Source organism: Stigmatopora argus, chromosome 14 (assembly GCF_051989625.1).
Source record: "Stigmatopora argus isolate UIUO_Sarg chromosome 14, RoL_Sarg_1.0, whole genome shotgun sequence".
Lineage (NCBI taxonomy): Eukaryota > Metazoa > Chordata > Actinopteri > Syngnathiformes > Syngnathidae > Stigmatopora > Stigmatopora argus.
In genome coordinates, this window is record NC_135400.1 from 13,429,628 (window position 1) to 13,453,484 (window position 23,857).

Sequence of the window (23,857 nt, forward strand, 5' to 3'; positions counted from 1 at the left end):
ATTTTGCTCAATTCTAAATTAATTTAGGTGGTAAATTTCATTGAAAATTGTTAGTGTTGATGAAATATGTGCAGAACATAATTTGCACAAAGCCCATAACGTTCAAATGATTGATGGAGTTTGACCTCAGCACGTTTCAAGTGTAACAATTGTATGAAAATGTCATCCAAATAATAGTAAAACTTACTCATTTATAAATACTAGTCAATTACAATGGAGTAAATTTGTTAGGGCTGTTTTCTATTAGATAGCCACCAGAGGACGCTGAGCCTGTTAGATTTAAAAACGCAGATTCGATCGTAAATTAAAATCCTACAACTGACGTGGAAAAATATGTAAATAATATTTCAGTCTTTAATTTATAAACATGTCGTCATCAATAACGTTATTGGTAAGAATAAAACTAAATAACTGGTTCATAAATTGTGACTGCGGTCCAAACGCTTGTTTGACCAGAAGACGCAGATTCGACTACATTACAATATTATATTTTTTCGTGGGGACATACAAACTACCCCAAAAATATTTGAGTACTTTAAATAGAAAAATATTTTTATGAACATATAATTACATATCATTTTATTTCATAAATGTTGTTCTTTGATATTCCTATTTTCAGTGGAAAGTGCGCGTGAGGAGCTTGTCGGCTGCCTTCGCACAGCCTGATGGAGAACAGGCGAGGCTCTCAGGTTTGTTGCGCGATGGCGGCTCACTCCACAATATTGGGCTTTTAGGGGCTAAAAACAACTCCTCTGTCTTCCGTGGGGGCTCGCGTTTGCATCGACTATCAACCGGAATGTAAGCGGCATCGTTTACGCCTGCTACTTTCGATTGAGAACGGTGCTTGGAGCTGTCCGGTTTGTGTTTTGGTGGGTGGACTGTTTTTCTTGTTGTCCGGGCGGGCCTGGTGGCGGGCGGGCTCCGACTCTGGGTTGTGCGCGCTCTAGGACTTTTGTGGAGGTGGTGGTCTTGCATTTTAGGACTGAAACAAACCCCTAGAATCCTGGAAAGTCCCAACTAACGCGGTTACTGTTTATGATGTGTTATCTACCGCAGAGTTTGCCTTATATGAGCAATCGGCTTCGCAAGTTGATGCTCATGCTAAATTAGCATTAGCTGACGTTCGGGATAACTTGCCTTAGCATTAGCCCAAAAAAGCTAACAAAATTGCCGTCGTTTTGTTGCATTTGAATCGTAAACCATGTTGTATTTGTGCCTCAAATATGAACCCGGTTCGAGATTTGGTCATTTTAAACCCAAATCTTCGGTGAATAGCTCACCCTGGTGGCGTTTTGTCGCTGTTAGCACGTTAGCATATGTAGCTCAAGTAAACTAGTGCTCTGTGACGTAACGCGCTCATTGTTTTGACAGTGTCTCACCCTAAACGGCCAACATGAACCAACTTTAGTCTTCAATACATATTGCCGTATTTATGTACGATGCAAAAATAGTTAGTATTCAAGATTGGCGCTCTTGGGTTTGTTTGTATTTGTATCCAAGCGCGAGCTGTACATTTTTAACAGGTCTGAGCGTGTGCACTGACAGTTTAGGTTGTTTCATTCCCGGCACGCCATGTCAACAAACGTGTTTTGGCAGCTGTAGGATGGATCCAGACAGCGGTGCAGACACACAAAAAGCTGTGAGTTTGCAGTGGAAGAGCTTCAAGCTGGTCCAGGATCCGGCCACCAGACGGGTGGCACAGAAGATTTACAGATATGATGGCGTGCATTTTAGCGTGCCCGTGAGTATTTTATACATTTCACTCCATAAATCTGCACAGCGCATTCCGCATGCTTCCGAAACCAGTTCTCTTAAATGCCTTCTACTAAAACTGTCACCAGGACTCTGGATTCCCCCCTGTGGGTGAACTGCGGGACCCCAGACCCCGCAGATTATGGTCCAGGTATGCAGAGATGGTCCTGCCAGTGCCAAAGTTCAAGGTGGGGAAAATCACAACTCGTCCGCTAGCTAAACTTCCATCCATTTGTTGTCATCGATTTGTGATCCTCTTATGCTTTCTGTTCCTGACACTCAGCTGGATGAGTTCTACGTGGGTCCGATCCCCCTCAAAGAAGTGACCTTTGCCCGGCTGAACGATAACGTCAAGGAGCCATTTTTGGCTGAAATGTGCGCCAAGTTTGGGGAAGTGGAGGAGATGGAGATCCTGTTCCACCCAAAGACCAGAAAGCACTTGGGCCTTGCCAGGGTGCTCTTTACCAGCACACGCGGTGCCAAGGACACGGTCAAGCAGCTGCACAACACCTCTGTCATGGGCAACATTATCCACGCGCAGTTGGATATCAAAGGTGAGCAGGGAAACTGTTGTTGCCTTATGCGCCACAACATTTCTGTATTTAACGGAGAAATAAGTAGATTTGGACTTCTTGTTCTTCAGGTCAGCAGAGGCAGAAGTATTATGACCTAATTGTGAATGGGTCCTACACGCCCCAGACAGTCCCCCTGGGAGGCAAGGCCTTAGTGGACTGCCTGACGCCGCAGACTCCCACACAGCAACAGCCTGAAGTGGTAACCGTCATGAATAGAATATCCATTTTGTTTGATTTGAAAACGCTAATTCAGAGTTGACACCTACGCACAGTCCGCGGATATCCGGCGCCGGCTCTCCAGCGAGCTGGCCATGTTGGCGGCGGGCGTCCAGCAAGCCCTCAAGTCTGGGAACGTCACCCCCGGCTCGGCGGACACTACTTTTGGCGAGCCGCGGTTGGACACGCCACCCTCCTCCTCCCTGACCGGTGCCTACACCTCGGGGTCTACGGCGTCCTCTCAGAGCGGGACACCATACAGCTCCAGATCCGGGACGCCGTTCTCTCAGGAGTCCAGTTACTCTGGAGGCAGGTGGGTTGTCGGTTCAGTGGATAACACTTTTCTTCTCGGGTTGAACTACGGTATTAACGTTGGTTTAGCATTTGAAAGAATTAGGAATAAAAGACTCTGTCTTGGTTAACCTGTAATCCACACTTTGTTTTTCTTGCCAGCAGGCACAGTAGTTACAACACAGGCACTTTGGGAAGCGGTTACCCCCCTCAGGACATGCTGCCCTCCTCCACCTCTTCTTCTGCAGTTTCATCCACAGCAGGTGGTGGATTCAAAGTGTCGCGATACTCCGAGGACGCTCACGAACATTCTTCATACCACCGAGGTCGCCCCGGGTACCCCCCGGCCGCCTCCTTCCGTCCAAACGAGCCGCCTTGCTATCCGCAATACCCCAATGCAGGAGGACCCGGCCCCCACGCGGTGCACCACTCCGCCATGCCGCCCCCGCCTCTCGGGTCGCAGTATGAGCAGCCTCCCATGCCCGAGCGGGACAGAGACTCGGGAGGGCGCTACGGGGCGATGGTGGGTGCTTCCAGGCGGGGGTCGTACCATCACCAACACGATACCAACTCCTCCTCCAAATACCATTCCCATCACTCTCACCACCATTCGGACCGACGGGACGAGCGCGGCTACCGGCGGGACAGCGCGGGCTCGCGCTCGGGCGACCACGGGCACCAAAGGCACCGCAACCACCACCACCACCACTCGCACAACCACCACAGCAGCCGCAGGAGGAGCAGCCACGACCGCGACAGGGACCGGGATCGAGACCGGGAGCGGGACGGCGACCATTCGGGCAACTCGGACCCTAGATACAACTCGTACCGCTCTTCCTCCAACAGCATGTCCCCGCCGCCCTCGTCGTACTCGGCGTATTCAGCCTCCAAAGATCCCACCCCGCCGCCTCCTCAGGGATCGGACGCGTCTGCTCGCGTAGGGGGGACCGGCCTTTCGGAGAAGGGCCCCGCGCCCTCGACAAGTGCTCCGCCGCCGCCCCCTCCTCCGCCTCCACCGCCCTTACCGCCGGCGTCGGAGATCGCCGCCGCCGTGGCCGAGACGTTGGAAGCGGTGGACTTCGATCGGAGTAGCCCTACCCAAGAGGAGCAGTGGACCAAGCCGAAACGCCGTCCCAGCACGCCACCGGTCCCGCCAAAGACACCGCCGCCTTTGTCCCCCTCGCGTTCCTCCATAGCTTCCTCGGCCACTTCCCCTTCTTCCACTTCCCTCTCCCAGAACCTCCCTGGCTCCGGCAGCCCTCCGCCCGGCCGCCGACGTGGCTCCGCCTCCCCGGAACCGGAGTCCACCAACGAAAGCTTACCGTTCGCCTACCACGGCAGCAGCTTGGACTCCCGTATCGAGATGCTCCTGAAGGAGCAAAAGGCCAAGTTCTCCTTCCTCGCCTCCGACGAGGAAAACGAGGAGGAGAAGCAGAAAGGTGCGAGGTCAGAAGACGCAACAAAAAGAGGGCGAGCCGGCGTGGGCGAGCACAGGGGCCAACCAATCAATGGCGGGGACAACGAGAGGAGCAAAGTGGAGCGTGACAGAGACGGCCTCAGGAAACGGGAGAATAGAACCGACGGTCGAAAGACTCCCCCCGAGCCGGCGGCCAGCACGCCGTCGTCCTCCACATACTCGCCTCACGTGCCGCCGCCCGATGAACCCTTGCCGCAGGTTGGCCCTCCTGGGACAGACGGCGTTCCGGAGGAGTCGACGCTGGACGGGAATATTGACGCGCAGAGCAGGACGGGGGCGCACACGCCACCTTACAATGGGCAGAGTCAGGTAATAGTATTTTCTATGCATTCGCAGTCGCTAACATGATGGCGGGCAGTGAAGACGTGAATAGATAGCGGGCGAAATCACGGGCAGCTAAATACTGGCCTGGCTTCAATCGGTTTTGTGGACCAATTACCTTATTAAGAGGCAGATTTATGGCAACATTTTGGTTGTCAAATAAAATATGTGGCTAATGCAATACATACTAATGATAACACAATATACAGCGTAAATAATGCAGATGGCAACGTTCCTCCTGTTAAATCTCTCCCTTTCCTTTCAGTCGTCGCCACATTCGTCAGGCGAAGACATGGAGATCTCAGAAGAGGAAGAGGGCGAAGTGTCCATCACGACCGTGACCACACACCAGCCCTCCATCACTTCCTGCTCCTCGCCGTCCTCCTCCCAGGCCGCCATGCCGTCGCAGACGGCAGCGGAACCGTCGTCCTCGCCCACCTCGGAGCACTTTGGCGCCTCCATCCACCCCCCTATTCCCTCCTACCCGCCCCACCTGCCTCCGCCGCCCCCACCGGGCTACTCCTTACAGCCGCCGCCACCTCCCGGGATCCCCCCGCCTCCGCATATGGAGCTCCACCCCGAGTACCCGCCACCCATGCCGCCCCACATGTACGACTATGCCAGCTCTATGGAACTCATGAATCAATACACTGGTGGCACCCCCATGTCCTTCCAGATGCAAACGCACATGCTCAGCCGCCTGCACCAGCTGCGCATGTCGTCACCTGGCGGTACGCCGGGCGAAGCCGCCACGGGAGACTACTCCGCATACCATCTGCACTCGCTACCGCCACCGCCCCACTCGTACATGGAACAAGAGGGCAGCGGGGCGGCCACCCACTACGAGCAGGATCCTCGCTACATGCCCCCCCACATGCCTCCCTACCCTTACACAGACCCGCTCAGTACCCAAATACCGCCTCCTTCGCACCTCCCGCCTCCGCACACGGCGTGGCCGCCGCACATGTTAGCCGCCGCGCACTACCCCTCGTACATGCCGCCACCCGCTTTTGGCACTATGCCACCCGGCGAGGGCGGGGAGTACCAGGCCCCCACCGAGGAGGTGGCAGCGTTGTCCCCGGAAAATCCCCACGAAGTCACGGTGCAGATGGCGTTGACGACACTCATCCAGGAAATGAAGAACATCATGCAGAGAGACCTGAACCGCAAGATGGTAGAGAACATTGCCTTCGCCACCTTCGATGAGTGGTGGGACAGGAAGGAGACCAAGGCTAAGGTAAGGAAGGATCATCAATTTCATTTTTTTTCTCTTCCATTTTTTCACTTATCCTCACTTAAGGGCGTCTTTGGTGATTGTTTCGCCATCCCCTCGCACAGTACAGGGTTTGCAAAAGAAAATTTCTGAACTCTGATGGTAGAGAATCCCATTTTTTGTTGTTGAAAAAAAAATACTAATATTAAAATTTAACTGTAAAAGAAATCTCCATGATGAAAGCCATGGGTTGTAATGGAGTTGTAACAATCTACATACCTGTCAACCTCTGCCGATAACTGCCCTTATAAATGATTATGATTCCCCTTACAAAGCCCCAAAAAACCTTACAAACACCGTACGACTCGTACGGTGTTTGTAAGGTTTTTTGGGGGTTTGTAAGGGGAATCATAATCATTTATAAGGGCAGTTATCGGCAGAGGTTGACAGGTATGATGATGACACTAAAGGCTTTTGATTTGATGTAAAGGTATAGCATCCCATAAAACTAAGCTTTCATTTCAAACTATTCCACAAAATGTAGGTTTTCATAAAGAGCAAAGCTTTCCACAATACTAGTGTCCTACAAGTGCAATCAGTGGATTGCCGTCAGGTGCTTCTTGCAGCCCAACCCCCGTTGCTTCAACTGAGTCCGAGTCTGTGCTGGATGTTTCGAAAAAAAAATGCTGGCCCAACCCACAGCGGCCCTCGAGGACCCCTGTTGCAGACTCTCCAAGCCAGTCCAAGTCTTTTTCTGGACCTATTGTAAACGTTGGCCATCAAAATGCAGACTTTTGACCATTTTGACTCATTTAAGAGCACCTTTGTTGAATGATATTTCACCCATTTCATTATATGCAGCGGTGTATGATGACACTAAAGGCTTTTCATTTGATGTAAAGGCATAGCATCCCATAAAACTAAGCTTTCATTTCAAACTATTCCACAAAATCTAGGTTTTCATAAAGAGCAAAGCTTTCCACAATACTAGTGTCCTACAAGTGCAATCAGTGGATCGGCATCAGGTGCTTCTTGCAGCCCAACCCCCGTTGCTTCAACTGAGTCCGACCGAGTCTGTGCTGGATGTTTCGGAACAAAATGCTGGCCCAACCCACAGCGGCCCTCGAGGACCCCTGTTGCAGACTCTCCAAGCCAGTCCAAGTCTTTTTCTGGACCTATTGTAAACGTTGGCCATCAAAATGCAGACTTTTGACCATTTTGACTCATTTAAGAGCACCTTTGTTGAATATTTCACCCATTTCATTATATGCAGCGGTGTATGATGACACTAAAGGCTTTTGATTTGATGTAAAGGCATAGCATCCCATAAAACTAAGCTTTCATTTCAAACTATTCCACAAAATGTAGGTTTTCATAAAGAGCAAAGCTTTCCACAATACTAGTGTCCTACAAGTGCAATCAGTGGATTGCCGTCAGGTGCTTCTCTTGCCCAACCCCCGTTGCTTCTACAAACCCTTTGCCCACCCCCCAGCTAATTGGTGACGGCGAGGAGGTGATCGTTACGATCCGTCCCAAAAAATGGCAAATGAAAAAGCACTATGTAAACGCTAAACGATTATCCCCCGACTTAAACCCAGCCGGGAAGAAAAATATCATGGAACATTTCAGGATGAATACTTTTAGAGTGACCTCTTACAAAAAAAACAACAACAATCGCCTCCGCCAAGGACCTTTTTCAATTTAACTTTACATGACAGATCTCCAATCCATACTATGAATCCCGTCACAAAGACAAGTACGATAGATTGTTAGGGCAAATACGAGCAGACAAACTCTCAAAGCGAAAAAGTGGACTACTATCTCAGCAGAACCAGGCACGACTCGTACGGTGTTTGTAAGGTTTTTTGGGGGTTTGTAAGGGGAATCATAATCATTTATAAGGGCAGTTATCGGCAGAGGTTGACAGGTATGCAAACATACAAAAATACAATGCAATATTGTGAAGAAACCCAATGTAGGTGGTATGAATTAGTTTTTTTTTTTTTTTATCTAACTTTATTATCCTTTCATCAGCCATTCCAGACAATGGCTGCCTTCCGTGAGGAGGAGAAAAAGGAGGAGAAGGTGAACCGTCCTCGAGAGCCCTTGACATCTCTGGTCGACTGGGCCAAGAGCGGCGGCGTGGAAGGGTTCTCTCTGCGAGGAGCACTAAGACTCCCCTCCTTTAAGGTAGGCAACAACACCATACAAACAATAAAATAAGATCTATAATGGTGTCTTTTTTTGTGCAGGTGAAGAGGAAAGAGCCTCAAGAACTCACGGAAGGAGACATGAAAAGGCCACGACCGTCGACGCCACCCGACGAGGACGATGAAGGTTTGAGTTTTAAGTCGGGGAACGTGACAGGCAGGTCAACTCATTCTTGTCTTGTTCTCAGCTGCTGACGATAGGCGGCAGGATGCGGGTCGAGCAGGACGGGACAACAAGAGGAGGAAAAAGAAGCCCAGGAGTCGAAAACCCTGGGAGTTGGACAGCGAGGGCGAAGAGACGTCTGACGGTTCTTCCTCTGAAAAGGTTTGATGTGGCGCTGTCTGCTTTAATCGCTAGAGGGCAGCATTTTGGCCCAAGTTTTCATTGGAATTTTCTTTTTTAGGATGATGGTGAATTGGACGCAAGTGACAAGTCTGATGGTAAATAACACCAGCATCATTTTTTAACTACATGGTGCCTGCAACATAAAAATGAACACAATCAGTTAATAGAAACTAGACTCAAAACGTATTATTATTATTTTTAGATGACGTCCTTAGCGCCGACAGTGACGACGAGAGCCTCTCTTCGTCCTCCGAGGGCTCTTCCTCCTCACTGTCCTCGTCCTCGTCTTCCTCTGAGGACGAAGAAGAGGAAGGGGAAAGACGCGACAGTGATGGGTCGGACACCATGGACAGCACGCTGGAAAAAAGCGAGCAGTACGTTTCTAATCTTCCTCATAAAAAGGAAACCTTTCTCTTTTTTGTTTTGGTCCAAACATTTCTAACGACGTGCTTTTGCCAGGGAGAAGAGATTTACAAAAGAAGAGCTCAAAATTGGTGAGTGAATGTATATGTATAGTATGTATGTATATGTAATTGTATGTCTATATATCTATATATATGTATGTGTGTATATATACATACACACATATACTATATATATATGCACACATGCATATATACAAAGCAAAATGGCATGTATTGCAACTCCCCCCAAACTTTTAATGTCTTCCAGGCGACGCCAAAGACAGCAAATCAGGACCTCCCTCCAAGCGCCCGCCGTCTCCGCCGTACCCTCGACCCCCGTCCCCGGTCATCCTGGTGCCCCCACTCAAAAAGCGCCGAAAGACCGTCTCGTTTTCCACAGAGGAGAACGATGGCAAAGATCTGCCGCCGTCGCTGTCTTCGCCTCCCTCGCAAACGGCGGGCGACGCCCCGCCGCTCTCGCCCGTCAGACCCTCGGACAATCGCGTCCCCGCCGCCGCCAGCCCGCGTCCCGCTCACGGCATACAACTTCTCCCCTTTGCTTCCAAACCGGGAGAAGGCAACGCTCTCATCGTCCCGCCGTGTGGGCGGTCTCCAGATTCGGAGGAGCACAAAAGGACCCCGCCTCAGACGACTCCCCCCAAGGCGCCCGGAAAACGGGGCGCGGGCAAAGACTCCCCTAAACCTTCCACCCCCACTGTCATGGTGTGCCGCACTGTACAGAACCTCCCTCTGGACCACGCCTCCATGTGCAGGATGGCCTTCGAGGAGGCAAGCCCCGCATCCCCCCACGGCAAGCGACCCCGGGGAAAGTCCCGGACCGCCGTCATCCCCACTTCCCTCCGAGAAGAAGACGAGGACCAGGAAACGGAACAGAGGCTGAGACTCCGGGAGCAGCTGGGAGCGTCCAGCTTGCTGCAGCTGGCTTCGGCCTCCGCCGCCGACCTGTCGGTGCTGGCCGACGTGGCCCTAAAGATGGACCCCGATGCGGGTGACTCGGAGGAGACGGAGACGTCAGATGAAGCTGAGGAACAGAAGATGGAAGGCGGACTCTTCTCCGAGGAAGCTTTGCTGCGTGTGATGAACTTGGAGAGCATGGTGGTCTTCATGGAGCACAACTACTGCAGACCGCCTGTCCTGGCGGCACCACCTCCTCCTAAGAAGACCTCCTCCAAGCAGGAGTCCTCCGTCCTGCACCCGACCGACCTCAACACCATTTCCGGGGTGCTGGAGGCGCCCGAGGAGGTCGTCGGGGAAGCGCTTCCCTCGAGAGGTGACGCGGGAGAATACTTGGGTTTGCTGTCCGAGGAGTCCAGCCAGGCCTCGGCGCCACTTCTCCCAAACAAAAAGTCGCCAGCGGGTAAAGCACTGGAGCTGGAGAAGAACAAAAAGAGGAAAAATAAAGCAAAGGAGAATCTGGAGGTGGTTCCCACCAAGCCACAGAAGGAGAAGCCGGGCTCAAAACACAAGAAACGCAAACTAGAGGTGTGTGCCTTCCGCATAATTAGAACCAAAATTTAAAAATAGGTCCATTATAAATCCCATTCCCAAAACTCCTGGAACAAAGTATAAGGTTAATGGGGACTATGTGACTTAAGCAACCAAACAGCTTCAACCTTGCAGCCATACGATATCAAATATCTAATTTGCTTATGTCGGGTTGGTCTAATGAGATTGGTATGTTTGCATCCAAGCATTTTATTTGTTGCAAATACATATTGACACGTTCAAAAGTATCCCACGACCATGTCCGTAAAAAAGTATTAGAAGCAGACTCGTGAATTTGCCTTGCTTTGTGCAGGACTCTGACGCAGATGAGGATGTGGATGTGGAAGAACTGGAGTCCGGCGAGTTGACCAGCACCGACTCCGAGGGCGAATCGCCAGTGGCCATGGAGGACGTGAGGAAGAGCGAGCGCCTCTTCCTGCAGGATTCCGGCGTCACCGCATACGCCAAACCGGCCCCAGTCCCCGAGCTGCCCCCCATCAAGTACGAGAACCGCAGCAAATTTGAGCAGATGACCATCCTGTACGACATCTGGAACTCCGGCCTGGACGGCGAAGACCTGATGCTCCTCAAGAGCACGTACGAGAAGCTGTTGCAGGACGACCACAACTCCGACTGGCTCAACGACACCCACTGGGTGCAGCACACCGATATCCTTAACACGTTGTTTACATGAGTGTGCGCTTAATGTCGGGTTCACGTCGCTGCTTGTCGCCCTTAACGCCCAACCGCACTGACCAATTTGCCCAACCCTCGGCGCAAGAAGAGAAACGTGGACGGGCAGCTGCGCGAGCACGTGACGGGCTGCGCCAGGAGCGAAGGCTACTACGCCATCAGCCGCAAGGAGAAGGATGTCTACCTGGATTTGGACCTGCCAGAGCAGGTTATTCGCGAGGTGGAGAACGTCGACAGCTCGGTAAGTTAACCCAAAGCGATGTATCTTATTTTGAAATGCATCCATGATCGTATCTGCTTTGTCGTCAATGTCCTATCTAGTTTATGTCATTCTATAGATGAAGGTCAAGGTTGTTTGGCTTCACCTCACTTTGAGGCCACCTGATAACGCCATTTATTTACAGTCCATTTTTTTTCTCTCTCAAGGGGACCAACCGGGTGCTGTCGGAGCGACGCTCAGAGCAGCGGCGACTCTTGACCGTCATTGGCACGCCGGCAGTCATGGACTCTGACCTGCTCAAGCTCAACCAGCTCAAGGTACGGCTGACGAGCACAGGTTGTTCCATTTGCAGAAATCGCTTAAACCACCATGACGTCATTAATGTGTCACTTGGGCAACTTCAGGTTGCAAAACCCAGTTCTGACATAATCAGAGCGTAATTGTTCTACTGGTTTTGTTTTTCTCTTGAAAATAGATTTATGTATAAACGTGTTTATTCCTAAAATACCCCTAAATGATATCAAAATACAATAATGATTTTTTAAATAAAAAAAGTAATTTTACTATAATTAACAGGTAGCTTCAATGCATATGGACTTGACACAGTGAGTCATGTAGGGCACAACAAAATATTAATATTTTAGCCTACATGACCCAAAATGTGATGTCCATAAATGTGGACGCCAGTTTTTTTTTTAAAGATATTCAAAATTCTATTCAAAAAATGAACGATGACAACAACAAAGAATGCATTACCACTCCAAATGTTTGTGAAATATAAAAACAAAAGAACACGGACATATTTCAGAGTTGTATCAGCAGCCCCCCTTCATCACCACTTATAAATATACATATATTTTTTGTTTGTTTGTGTACAGTTCCGCAAGAAGAAGCTTCGATTCGGTCGCAGCAGAATCCACGAGTGGGGCCTCTTCGCCATGGAGGCCATCGCTGCCGATGAGATGGTCATCGAGTACGTGGGTCAGAACATACGACAGGTGAGCCGCGGCCAACGCTTGAATTTCAGTTGTTTCGGCTACCCACCGGCCTTGGTGTAACGCACGCCCGTGTACAGATGGTGGCAGACAATCGCGAGAAGCGCTACGCCCAGCAAGGCATCGGCAGCAGTTACTTGTTCCGGGTGGACCACGATACCATCATCGATGCCACTAAATGTGGAAACTTGGCACGGTTTATCAACCATTGCTGCACTGTAAGTGCATACAATTAATCACATTTAGTTGACTTGTTGTTGTTATGTCATTTGCTATTTTGCCATCTTCACCTTGCATATTTTTTCAGCCCAACTGTTACGCCAAGGTGATCACCATCGAGTCCCAGAAGAAAATCGTCATCTACTCCAAGCAGGCCATCGCCGTCAACGAGGAGATCACTTACGACTACAAGTTCCCGCTAGAGGAGAATAAGATCCCGTGCCTGTGTGGCACCGAAAATTGTCGTGGAACGCTCAACTAAAAACTCCTGTCGCCATCCACCCCCCTCCCCCACCCCCAAAAAACATTGTCTCTGCGCCTAGCACTTTGGTGGCCATTTAGTTTCCACTACTTGTCACTGTTATAGAAGCGTCGAGAATAGGCGGGGCCTCGACTCGGGACGTTCGTTCAAATCCGCGCACAAGAAAGTCGAACACAAATTCAGGGTTTTAAGACTTTTAATCCGACACGTTCCTCTGCGGTTTCCATGCCTTCGCCTTGTTTCCCAAATTTTTTGTTTTTTTGGGGTGGAGAAGATGATCTAATGTTACTCTTCCGAAAGTGTTTCAAGTTGCCGTGAACCAGTTCCAAGCCGTTCTCCTTCCATTGAGGCGGCGTTTCCACGTCTTCGTTTCCTTTTTAATCCCAAATTATTTCTACCAAACGTCGCCGCCCCATGTTTGCACAAGTGTGTTCTTAACAGGCACTTTTTTTTTTGCATTGGGTCATAAAAACAAAAAAAACGGGGTTGTATCGAGAGGTTATTTTTTACCGAAGGGGATATTTCAAAATACAACAACAAAAAAAGGCGACGGGCGCTTTCCAAAGTTTATCTGTCGAGTAGAAAAAAAAGACAATAACAAAGTCTTTTTCTGCTTTCCAGAACGAAATGGTGAAAAAAACACAAAATGGATGTACATAAAAGTGTTTGTTTCTCGTAGAAACACACTGACGTGTAAATAGAGTTCCCTCCCTCCCTTTACTTTCACTCCCTCTCTCCCCTCATTCTTTCTCCACACCAGGACACATGTACATACCTTCAGCTCATTTTATTTTTTATGGTTCTTCCTCTTGTTTTAATATTATTTGCAATCTTGTATTAATGCGTTGAACCCTTTATTAATGGTGCATTAAAATATTTTTTAAAGAAAAACTCACCTGTTTTGTCTACCGAAGTAGGTCAATGCCAACATGACCACTTCCTGCCTCGTCGTGACGCACCTGCGTGCAGATACTCAACAGGAAGTCTTGCAACGTGACCTCATGCGGGTGAGAAAGATTATTTCATTTTCCTGTCAGGGGCGGTTTTTAAGTTGATAACTTCATTTCACAGTTAACACGCAAAAGTCAAAATGGATTGGTCGCCATCAATTGCTATCATTGGGCCAATTCGCCTTACTGTGAGGGAACAGTTGGACACGCTGACGCTTAAAGTACATTTTTCAAACAAATATAGCTGTTTTACTACCGCTTATGACCACAACAACAGCAAAAACATGCATTTAGTACATATGTATACCAGCTGTAACGTATTATATTCAATTTGGGGTGTCTGATTCATAATTCTTTGTTTTCATATCCTCATACTCTATACTAAGAAAAATATAGGATACTTTTAATAGTATATGCTATATGCATATTTTAGTAAATAACATCAAAACAAAGTTTAAGAGTCATACATATAATTGTTGGGTGTGTGATACCCCTTAATTCCTTTTTTTTAAGAAAATATGAATTGAATAAGGTCTTTTTTTCTTTTTTTTTTTAAATAGACCTCAGTCTCAGTAGAACCTGTGATTTATTTCAACATGTGTCTCATGCCTACTATGTTTAGATCCTGGTCACAGCGGCGTGTAAAAATAAATCACACATACCACACTAGGGCTGTATGAGCACAAAAACTGCAATGGACTGTCTCCCCACTCTTTCACTGCCATTGACGATAATAGACGTCCAACCATGTGGTTCTTTTCATCATTTTTCTATGAAATTAATTGAGTTTATTCATTGAAACCGGCAGGGAGGAAGCAAAGCATTTGTGAATAATATCCTTACAACTCATTCATCTGCTTTTTTCTTCTTCTTTTTTTGCATTACTTTTACTTTGTTCAACATTTTGATTATAAACTTTGGAAAATTTTCAATAAATTACCTAAAGTTTTGGGACACTTTGTCATCCTACTGAATAGAAAAGTGTCTCAAAACTTTTGAGTCAGGCTGGATACTATTTTGCACTGTGTATTTGTTATTTTGAAGTTTTAATCCATTGTTTCCTTTTTAAATTTGTATTGTTGATTGAAACATCTTCAAAAAACACTTCATTCCCCACAAAGTTGCTGGAAACTGTTGCCATGTGGTACAAAACCATTACGTACTCATGTACTGACTGTTTCAATAAGGTTTTATGATTTTGGAGTGGGAAGGGGTGGGAGCACCCGGCTTTCCTGAGGTCTTTAAACGCAGCGCGGTCGAGCGGCACCGACAAAGCAGACTGCGGCCGTCCACCGTCAGTTTGCCCCATTGGGTCTTCCTCAACCGAACCGCACGTCACCATGTCGGAGCACCGCTCGGGGCTCGTTTACCTTATCACGGGGGGCTGCGGCTTCCTGGGTCGGCACCTGCTCCGAGTCCTGCTGGAAAAGGAAGCAGACGCCGTGGCTGAGGTTCGAATTTTCGATAAGCATACGCTGCCTGAACTCAGCCGGCTTGGAAACGGTAAGAAAAATGTTTAATTAACTCTTTTTTTTAAAGAAACATTTAAATTCCTTACATTCTAATGACAAATACACAATTATCGAACGTATTTAAGAGTCCTATTTAACTTTAAAAATGACTTGAAAGATGTTTGTTTTGTGGGGTGAGAGGATGAAACATAATTTCGATAACTACCGTCTTCAAAAAAACTAATTTGAGTGTCTGTACTTCAACTTTGTGCACTAAAATGTACTTATTTTGTTTTTAAATTCCTCGGTTGGGCCAAGTTAAAAAGTACATTGAACCAATTTCCCTCATTAATGATTTAAGAAACAGGCTTGTCAGTTTTGCACTTTGCACTTGACCTTTTTTTACCTTTTGGCTAGCAGCCAATCAACATACCTGTCAACCTCTGCCGATAACTGCCCTTATAAATGATTATGATTCCCCTTACATACCCCCAAAAAACCTTACAAACACCGTACGACTCGTACGGTGTTTGTAAGGTTTTTGGGGGATTTGTAAGGGGAATCATAATCATTTATAAGGGCAGTTATCGGCAGAGGTTGACAGGTATGAATCAAGCACAATACTACTAATGTAATATTAGCATTCTTAAAATGGAATATTACTAACATTGACACAACGCTTGTGAATAAGAAAACTTTTGATGGTTGTTTTAAATATGAGCAAAACAACGTGTTCCTAGGCAACATCTTTGTCAGGATGTCCCACTCCCATACATTTCCTGTTGGCTTGTCCCCACCTGCAACCTGTGTCAACGGGATATGAGTGTCTTTTGTCGCCTGACCAAAAAGCCCTGCTTAAGGCCAAATCCATCAATGAGTGGCATTTCCCCATCAGGGTGGCGTTAACGGTATTAGGAATGCACCGATGTGGGGAGGAAAAAAACAGCTTTGTTTGGGTTTTCATTGTGTGGAGTTCCAGAAACCCAACACCGCTGTAACCAGAGTTCAGATCACAACAGCCGCACCCATCCTGGGCCTCATGATTGTCAACTTGAACAAAAATGCAATGTATTGTAAAAAGGATGCATATTTCAACATTGTTTTTAAACAAACAAAAAAATGGGAGTTTTCATTAGAAGCTGGAACCACTAAGGTTTGACTCCAAATTTGGCCCTTAAAAATGTCGTCGTCACTGACCGGCAATGACTTTTATCTCTGGGGAAGGTTCAAGGACGCTTTAAAAAGATAAAAGAGAGAGGCCAGCTGCGTGATTATCACTCAATTCTGTGCAGTTCCGTATTTTTGAAGTATATTCCAAAAGTAATTACCGTATTTTTTGGATTATAAATCGCAGTTTTTTTCAGTTTGTTTTTGGTGTTGGATTTTAGTAAAATAAATTTCCCCCAAAAATGCGACTTATACTCCAGTGTGACTTATATATGTTTTTTCCCTTCTTAATTATGCATTTTTTGGCTGGTGCGATTTATAATCCAGAAAATACGGTAAATCACTTTAGCAAGTGACATACGAATGCTGCATTGCAGAAAACACAAAAATAGGAACTTTGATAACTTGACATGGAAAAGTCCATTGTTCTTGTCTATTGGGAGACCAGATCACAATTTATTTTACTTCACTTTTTTAAATTTAATTTCAATATGCTTATTTCATTTGACATAGAAGCATAGACAGTTACAATTTTGTTCTGTTCAACTCATTTACTAACTAAAGTCCCTATTACAAGTGATGTCTCTTTTCTGAAGGTGACCATATTTCATCTTTTGTTTTTTTAATTTGATTTCCCTAAGAGCGGACCAAGGTGACGGTCATCCAGGGTGACATCACCATCTACGACAGCGTGCTGGAGGCATCCCGCGGCGCCCACGTCGTCATCCACACTGCTAGCCTGGTGGACGTTTGGCACAAGGTCCCAGAAGCCCTTATTTATGCCGTCAATGTCACAGGTGAGTTTCCATTTATTTGCATGTCCATATTTGTTCAATCTGACACATCATTGAAGAACGCGAAAAAAGCCACAGGGCATCATTCAGTAGTAGTGAGACATTTGCTATTGAAAACTTCTGTCGTTCCTTTTCGTTCGTCTGGGCTTCAGCTGGTGCGGGGCTTTTTTTTTTTCTTGCCTCAATGACAGCTTGGTGACAGCCTCCTCACGATTCCGGGAATTCCTGGTGTGCAGGGTGATGAGGTTATCTTTACTTCCATCAGGATGGTTTGCCAAAACACAAATTCAATTTAGGAAAGGAATCAAATCAGACTGCTGGATGCGTCTAGAATGTTTGCCATCAGACTCGATTTTAATGGAAAGTTAGAAAAGGAATCACAAAGCAATGCACACTAAGTATACATTTAATACATACGATGATGCCTTAAGATATGAGAATCCAGCTGTCATTCGGCCAATTAAACTTTGACTGACGAACGAACAAAAAATGTGAAATAGGAGCGTCTGCAGCCAAGTCGGGGAAGGGAACCTATGGCTCGAGAGCCATATGTAGCTCTTTCCATGGGTGCATATGGCTCTCCACTAACCTGTGAGGTAAAATATGGAAATCACTGGTGAGAGAGCTGAGTCCCGAACGCACCAATAGGAGCGTCACGTTGGCGTTGACACTACCTCTAGCACCACTTTAAACTTAATTTAGTTTTTCATACTCTTTCTATTCACTCTTCATAATCTCATTGACTAGCAACAGCATAACAATGTTGTCAAACAAATTCTGAGACTTTTTGTACTTTAAAAGTGGTGAAATGACCAAAAAAAATCACACTTTCATGTATTTTTACTTTTCAATTCTGAGAATGGCTCACAAGAAATAACATGAGTAAATATGAATTGTTTCTGACTCTCTCTGTCAAAAAGGTTGCCAACCCCTGCACTACACCCTCAGACGACTACAATCACGGATTCTAGTTCTGATTTTTTTTTTAACCTTCTGTCAGGAACGGAAAATGTGATTAACGCGTGTGTGGAGAACAACATTTGCAGTCTGCTGTACACCAGCAGCATGGAAGTGATTGGCCCCAACATGAACAGGGAAGCCTTTGTCAGGTAAAACTCTTCAGCCAATCACCCTGCGAATACATTAAGCTCATCTCCATGCTCTATTTATTCTTTAAAAAATCTTGTCTTCAAAACAAGAATGCCAAACTACCATTTTGTATCATCAGTCTTTTACTTTTACAGAGGAGTGCTAACTTATGTTCCAGATCCATTTTTGGGGGGGGGGCGCAGTTTATTATTACACAAGCCAGCTATTCAACTGACAGATTTTTTCCAGCATACTTTCTCCTTGGAGTGAGTCTGGCAAGTCAGTTGCGTTATACAACAGACAACTGAGAGCACGCTTCATAACCCTTAAGACACTTAAATAATCCTCCTGGGTGTAAACGATAACAAGCCAAAAGCAAATAAAACACAAGACTAAGTGATGACTCATTATAAACGGTTCGTTTAACAAACGAAATTCTGCGACTTCCAATAAAATGTTAGTGGCTTTGGGAGTTGAGCCTTCAAATATTCCTGCCATACCGTGTCCAGATAATCGGGCAGAATTTTAAAATGGTTGTTTGGTCCTGACTAAATTCTCTAAAGAGGTCTACATTTGAAATACCCCAGGAATGTATATGTATATGTATATGTATGTATGTGTGTGTATGTGTATGTGTATATGTGTATGTGTATGTGTATGTGTATGTGTATGTGTATGTGTGTATGCGTATGCGTATGCGTATGCGTATGCGTATGCGTATGCGTATGCGTATGCGTATGCGTATGCGTATGCGTATGCGTATGCGTATGCGTATGCGTATGCGTATGCGTATGCGTATGCGTATGCGTATGCGTATGCGTATGCGTATGCGTATGCGTATGCGTATGCGTATGCGTATGCGTATGCGTATGCGTATGCGTATGCGTATGCGTATGCGTATGCGTATGCGTATGCGTGCGGGCGTGCGTTTATTTATTACCTATTTATTTATGTCTAAAATGTCCTTTCCTGTGTCTGTATTTTCACCTTCTTGCTCCTGTTACAGTGAAATTTCCCGAATACGGGAGGAATAAAGTTATCTAATCTTATCTAAACCTAAAATAAGGTCAATCCAAAATGGGAGAATCTCTGTTTCTTTTCAGGCACGGATTCAGAAATATATCAAATTAATATTGTGTTTCCAGATAAATGAATGTTTTTTTAATTCGATGAAATTTTCCCCAAGTTTGATAGATGGTATTTTGGCCCATTTTTAAGAGCATCTTGCTCAAGCAATAAAAGAGCATTCTTTTACAAACATGACATAATTGTATGGCAGGTTAAGCATTTTATTTCAGAAGTGACATGTTGCAAGCACATGATTCAAGGTGGTAGGAATGACTTCATCTGGTCAAACAGGTGTTCACTGTGTTTACAATTCAAGATGAACCAAGTCACCAAATAAGAGCAAATGTGAATAAATTAGGCAATTATGCATTACTTAATCATTGGCTATGTCTGCAGGGGCAATGAAGACACCCCGTACTTGGTGAAGCACACAATGGCCTACCCGAAGACCAAGGCCAAGGCTGAGAAGATCATTCTGGAAGCTAACGGCACAAAGGTAACCACATTAAAGAAGATGATGGACTTTTTGTGCCATTTTTTTTTTATTTCCCACCGGAAATGTGTCACATTTTTGTAGATTATTTTCCCCCCGAATTGACTTCCCACTCATCTTCAGGTGCAGAACGGCCAACGTTTGCACACCTGCTCGCTGAGGCCGACAGGCATCTACGGCGAGGGCCACGAGCTCATCAAAGATTTTTACAAACTGGCCGTCAAGAGGGGAGGTCTGGTCATCGGAGGGGTCCCCGACAGCACCGAACACGGGCGGGTCTACGCCGGTAAGTCCCAGAATAGACGCCAGGGGGCGCAGAGAACTTTTAGCATGGTGGCCACGAAGCAGAAGTTGGGCATGTGCAACTTCTCTTCCTCTTTCCTTAGTAACCTATACAAAGACCAATGAGTCACTATGCCTGCCAGTGATTCAAATGACTTTTTGTGTACTACCTAAAAAAGACAAATACCGTATTTTCTTGCATATTAGTCGCCTCCACGTATAAACCGTACCCTCAAAATTGCCTTAAAATCATTGAATTTTACAATTTCTCTCGTTAAGAGTCTCCCTGGGTCACAATTTTCACCTCCATATTCATGGTTTTAATAGTTGGTATTATTGTGAAGGGAAAACCTTAAGAAAAATCATCACACGTGCTATTTCTGAGACTCTGTATGAATTGAAAGGATTGTCTGCTGGATTGCACATTCCTAAAGGGTGTTGCCTGCACGTAGACAAACTCAAAAAGTAAGTCATGTGAGCAGTACAACCAGGAAGTGTGTCCGTAGCGGTATAGTTTGCCATCCCTAGGTAAGATGGTAGCGCCCTCAGCCAGCAATGGCAGATGAGTATTTTCACGTATTATGCAAGATACTTTTTTTGTTTTTAATGACCATCTAATACGTGCGCATATAAGCCGCACCCTCGATTGAGTCATAATTTTTCCGAGCGCCAAATACGGCCTATATGCGAGAAAATACGGTGAGTGGCTGGCATTCGTTTCTTTTTTAGTAGCTTTAGCGATCCTTCAACTGTGATTGCTAGCTCAATAGAACATTGACAGAATTTGTGTTTGTTGTACGTGTCCATTTACTGGCGTCCCGTTTTTTGGACAGGCAACGTGGCGTGGATGCACGTGCTGGCTGCCCGGGCCCTACGCGAGCATCCAGACACCGTAGGCGGCGAGGCCTTCTTCTGCTACGACGACTCGCCCTACAAAAGCTACGAGGACTTCAACATGCTATTCCTGTCGACGTTCCGGTTCCGCCGTGTGCGCATGCCGCTGCTGCTGCTGTGGTTCCTGGCCATGCTCAACGACGTCCTACGCTGGATCCTGACGCCTTTTTGCAACTTTACGCCCCTTCTGAACAGCTACACCCTGGCCGTGGCCATCACGTCTTTCACCGTAAAGACGGACAAAGCCCTGCGACATTTTCAGTATCGCCCGCTGTACGACTGGGAACGGTGTCGGGAGCGAACCCAGGAATGGGTGAACACCTTCCCAATGGAGGACTCCAAAAGCACTTAACGGGGGAATTGCGTAGACCTTCTGCGCTGCTATTCCGTTATTACTTTAAACAAGGGTGAGAGACCTGCATATAAAAACTAATTTATCCTGCTAGGACAGGGCGTCCACATGTGTGCACATCACATTTTTGGCTGTCACAAGACTACGATGTTAAATTTTGGACTATCAGAGCCTGGCGTCCACTTATAATGTGGTCATCATTTTGCTCAGAAAAGATCATTCTTTGTTTTTACACTCATCAAATCCCAATTTGCCTAAATACAAATGCATGCTTTGCAAGAGTTTGGGTCTTAGGAGGTTAAAGCAGGTTTCTACTGTACATTTGTGTGTTGGAAACCAAGTGACCGCTAGCCTTGGATTCCTCATTACCAAATGAAGATGACTTCAAGATGTCCAGGAAACACTTTTGTGGTGGGGAATGACGTGCGAAACATAATGATTGGAATTTGTTTGAAAATGTTGTTCCTGGACCATACCTAAGTTCCTGGAACTCGTTTTTGTTTAGATTTAAATGACCTCCATTTAAAAAAAAACAACAACTCTGTTTTAGGGTTGTCCTTTAGGCGGTGTCTACAGAACTGAACATACAAGGACCAAAAACTAAAGGTTGCATCTTTAAAAAGTGAGTCCAGAACACTTAGAACCAGTCTAGGTGTATCTTAACTACAGGACTACTTGACACCCAATCAAAAAAACATTTCAAGGACACCATGCGTGGATCATTGCCTAAATATACTTCAGAAGTAATGCATTGCCTTTTTCTATTTGGCACAAACTATGTCAAATATATGAACTACAGACCTACAGGGAACAGGAAACACTTGAAATTTGTCTACCATTTGAAGAAAGATCTCATTCAAAAACTTCAGGGGGTAACATAACACGGAAATTTGTGTGGTAACAAATTTATGTGGTAACAAATTAATTGTAATGACAGCTGTAATGGGATGCATATTGATATTGTTATGTGAATGTTTTGCACTGCACTTAAATGACAGCTTGAAATACAAAATGTTAACAGTTTTGATTAAAATGATTTATTGTGTATTTCACATTGTTGTGGTCCATGTGTCTCTTTTAATTTAGAATTCTTTGATTTTGGATCCAGCTGGAGTTCCCTCATGGATATAATTGGGGAATCCCACTGAGTTTTTTTTCTCTGTGGTTTCATTCTGTTTTCCATGGAGACAGACACAATATTTACATGTTTATTCAACGGTGGATAAACACCAGCTAAAGTGGAACCATAATGTAAATAAGAGGGTTGTTACTCCGAATTTGTTTGATGGTAAGTGACTATTTTTAGTTTTATGGAAGTTATTCAGAACTTTAGTCTTTACTGACACCGTTGCAATGAAAACCAGTTAGGTATTTAACATTTGGCAGGACTGAGTTAAAAGAATAAAAACAAACATTTAAATAAAAATTGAAAATACCCTTATTTACAGAACATTACCATCCAAAAAGTAGCGGGATAGACAATGCTTGTAAGGGCATCCTCATTAGTTTCGTTATAATCAATTATTTATACATGCTAAAAAATGAACTTATAAAGAATGAACTTATTCACTTTTTCCAAGAGTGGTCACTCCAAATTACCTAAGCAATTACTCATTATTTGCCTTTATGCTGCCAAAATAAACAGTGCTTGTTCCAGTAGTTGAAAAAAGTAAACTCTGGTGCCGTCTATCGATCAGATACACCAAGTGCAACATTTTAAAAAATATAATTACGTAATCAGTGCCCTCCCTAAACTAGAGTGCAAATATTAGCGCATTGCAATGTTTTTTGTTTAAATTATTTAATTGTTTGTGATTTGAGATGAGAAAAAGTGACTTTGTAAATGATTTAACGGTGCCACCACCGTCTGGCTACGTCCGCGTCCACAACGCCACGGACGCGCGCACGTACGAACCGAGCTGTCAATCGGAAATGCAGTCTGCTGGCCGAGGATGTAACCGCGCCGCCACGCTCGGATGAAATAAACAAAAGAAGTAGTTCGTTTAGGATTTGGGGGATGTGGGAAAGAAAAGAACCGTTGAGCCGGTTGCCCCACTGAAATGATCGACGGGATAGCGCGGCTTTTGCGAGCTACGCTTCCACAGGCGAAGAAGCTAACAACTAGCTGCTAGGCTAGCTGGCTACCAGCACCCGCAGCGGCGCCGAGCACCGTCGCTTTCCCTGCGGCTTCCCGTCCTCTCCGCTGAGGAGCTTTGGGTAGGACGCGTCGCTGTGGCGGGCCAACGCGCTTCCAGGACCCCCTTGGACACCCGGGTAGACGCGTCGCAGTGACAACGCCGGGTGTGGGTGAGTTCATCTTGTTGACGAGGGGGGGGGGGAGAAGGAGGGCCACTAACCGGGGCAAACCGAGTGCCCGAGGCCGAGGCCTGGTCTGGGGCCTCCTGACTCGTCAAGTGAGCTAATTAGCCGCGCGTAAAGCGTCCTTGCTTGGGCGGCCAGACTTCCCTCTGGGAGGTGGCGGATCAGTGATGAGGGTGGTTAGCTTAGCATGTAGCCGCCTTCAGCTTCCACGCTGCTCGGTCAGCAGAATAGCGGATAAGCGCTGTTTTTTTAGCAGCGTGTTGTTATTTTCAAGCTCTTGATACGCATGATTAAT

The 23,857-nt window shown here is 46.2% G+C and overlaps 2 protein-coding genes across 9 annotated transcripts; both read left to right on the top strand.

Annotated features, from left to right (window-relative positions):
- Positions 1-598: 598 nt before the first annotated feature.
- On the top strand, positions 599-14,660 carry setd1a (SET domain containing 1A, histone lysine methyltransferase). Of its 8 annotated transcripts, XR_013304884.1 has the most exons (22): positions 696-869; positions 1,597-1,741; positions 1,842-1,940; positions 2,036-2,306; positions 2,396-2,526; positions 2,600-2,856; positions 2,997-4,620; positions 4,898-5,869; positions 7,880-8,035; positions 8,098-8,182; positions 8,244-8,380; positions 8,460-8,496; positions 8,604-8,775; positions 8,861-8,895; positions 9,074-10,308; positions 10,625-10,979; positions 11,064-11,245; positions 11,431-11,541; positions 12,103-12,222; positions 12,300-12,437; positions 12,527-13,707; positions 13,772-14,660. XR_013304884.1 is itself a non-coding variant. In XM_077618829.1 (21 exons), exons 2-21 carry the CDS (start codon positions 1,604-1,606, stop codon positions 12,698-12,700), a joined length of 6,429 nt encoding a protein of 2,142 aa, XP_077474955.1. In that variant the 5' UTR covers positions 599-689; positions 1,597-1,603; the 3' UTR covers positions 12,701-14,660. The 8 variants fall into 8 exon arrangements, 7 of the variants coding, with proteins under 7 accessions (XP_077474955.1, XP_077474954.1, XP_077474958.1 ...); XM_077618829.1 differs by lacking the exon at positions 696-869 and adding an exon at positions 599-689 and having other exon boundaries at positions 12,527-14,660; XM_077618828.1 differs by having other exon boundaries at positions 12,527-14,660.
- Positions 14,661-14,903: 243 nt separating this feature from the next.
- hsd3b7 (hydroxy-delta-5-steroid dehydrogenase, 3 beta- and steroid delta-isomerase) lies at positions 14,904-22,292 on the top strand. Its single transcript, XM_077619435.1, has 6 exons — positions 14,904-15,153; positions 16,910-17,065; positions 18,063-18,171; positions 19,616-19,715; positions 19,836-19,998; positions 20,828-22,292. The coding sequence occupies exons 1-6, from the start codon at positions 14,991-14,993 to the stop codon at positions 21,238-21,240; spliced, it is 1,104 nt and encodes a 367-aa protein (XP_077475561.1). The 5' UTR covers positions 14,904-14,990; the 3' UTR covers positions 21,241-22,292.
- Positions 22,293-23,857: the final 1,565 nt, after the last annotated feature.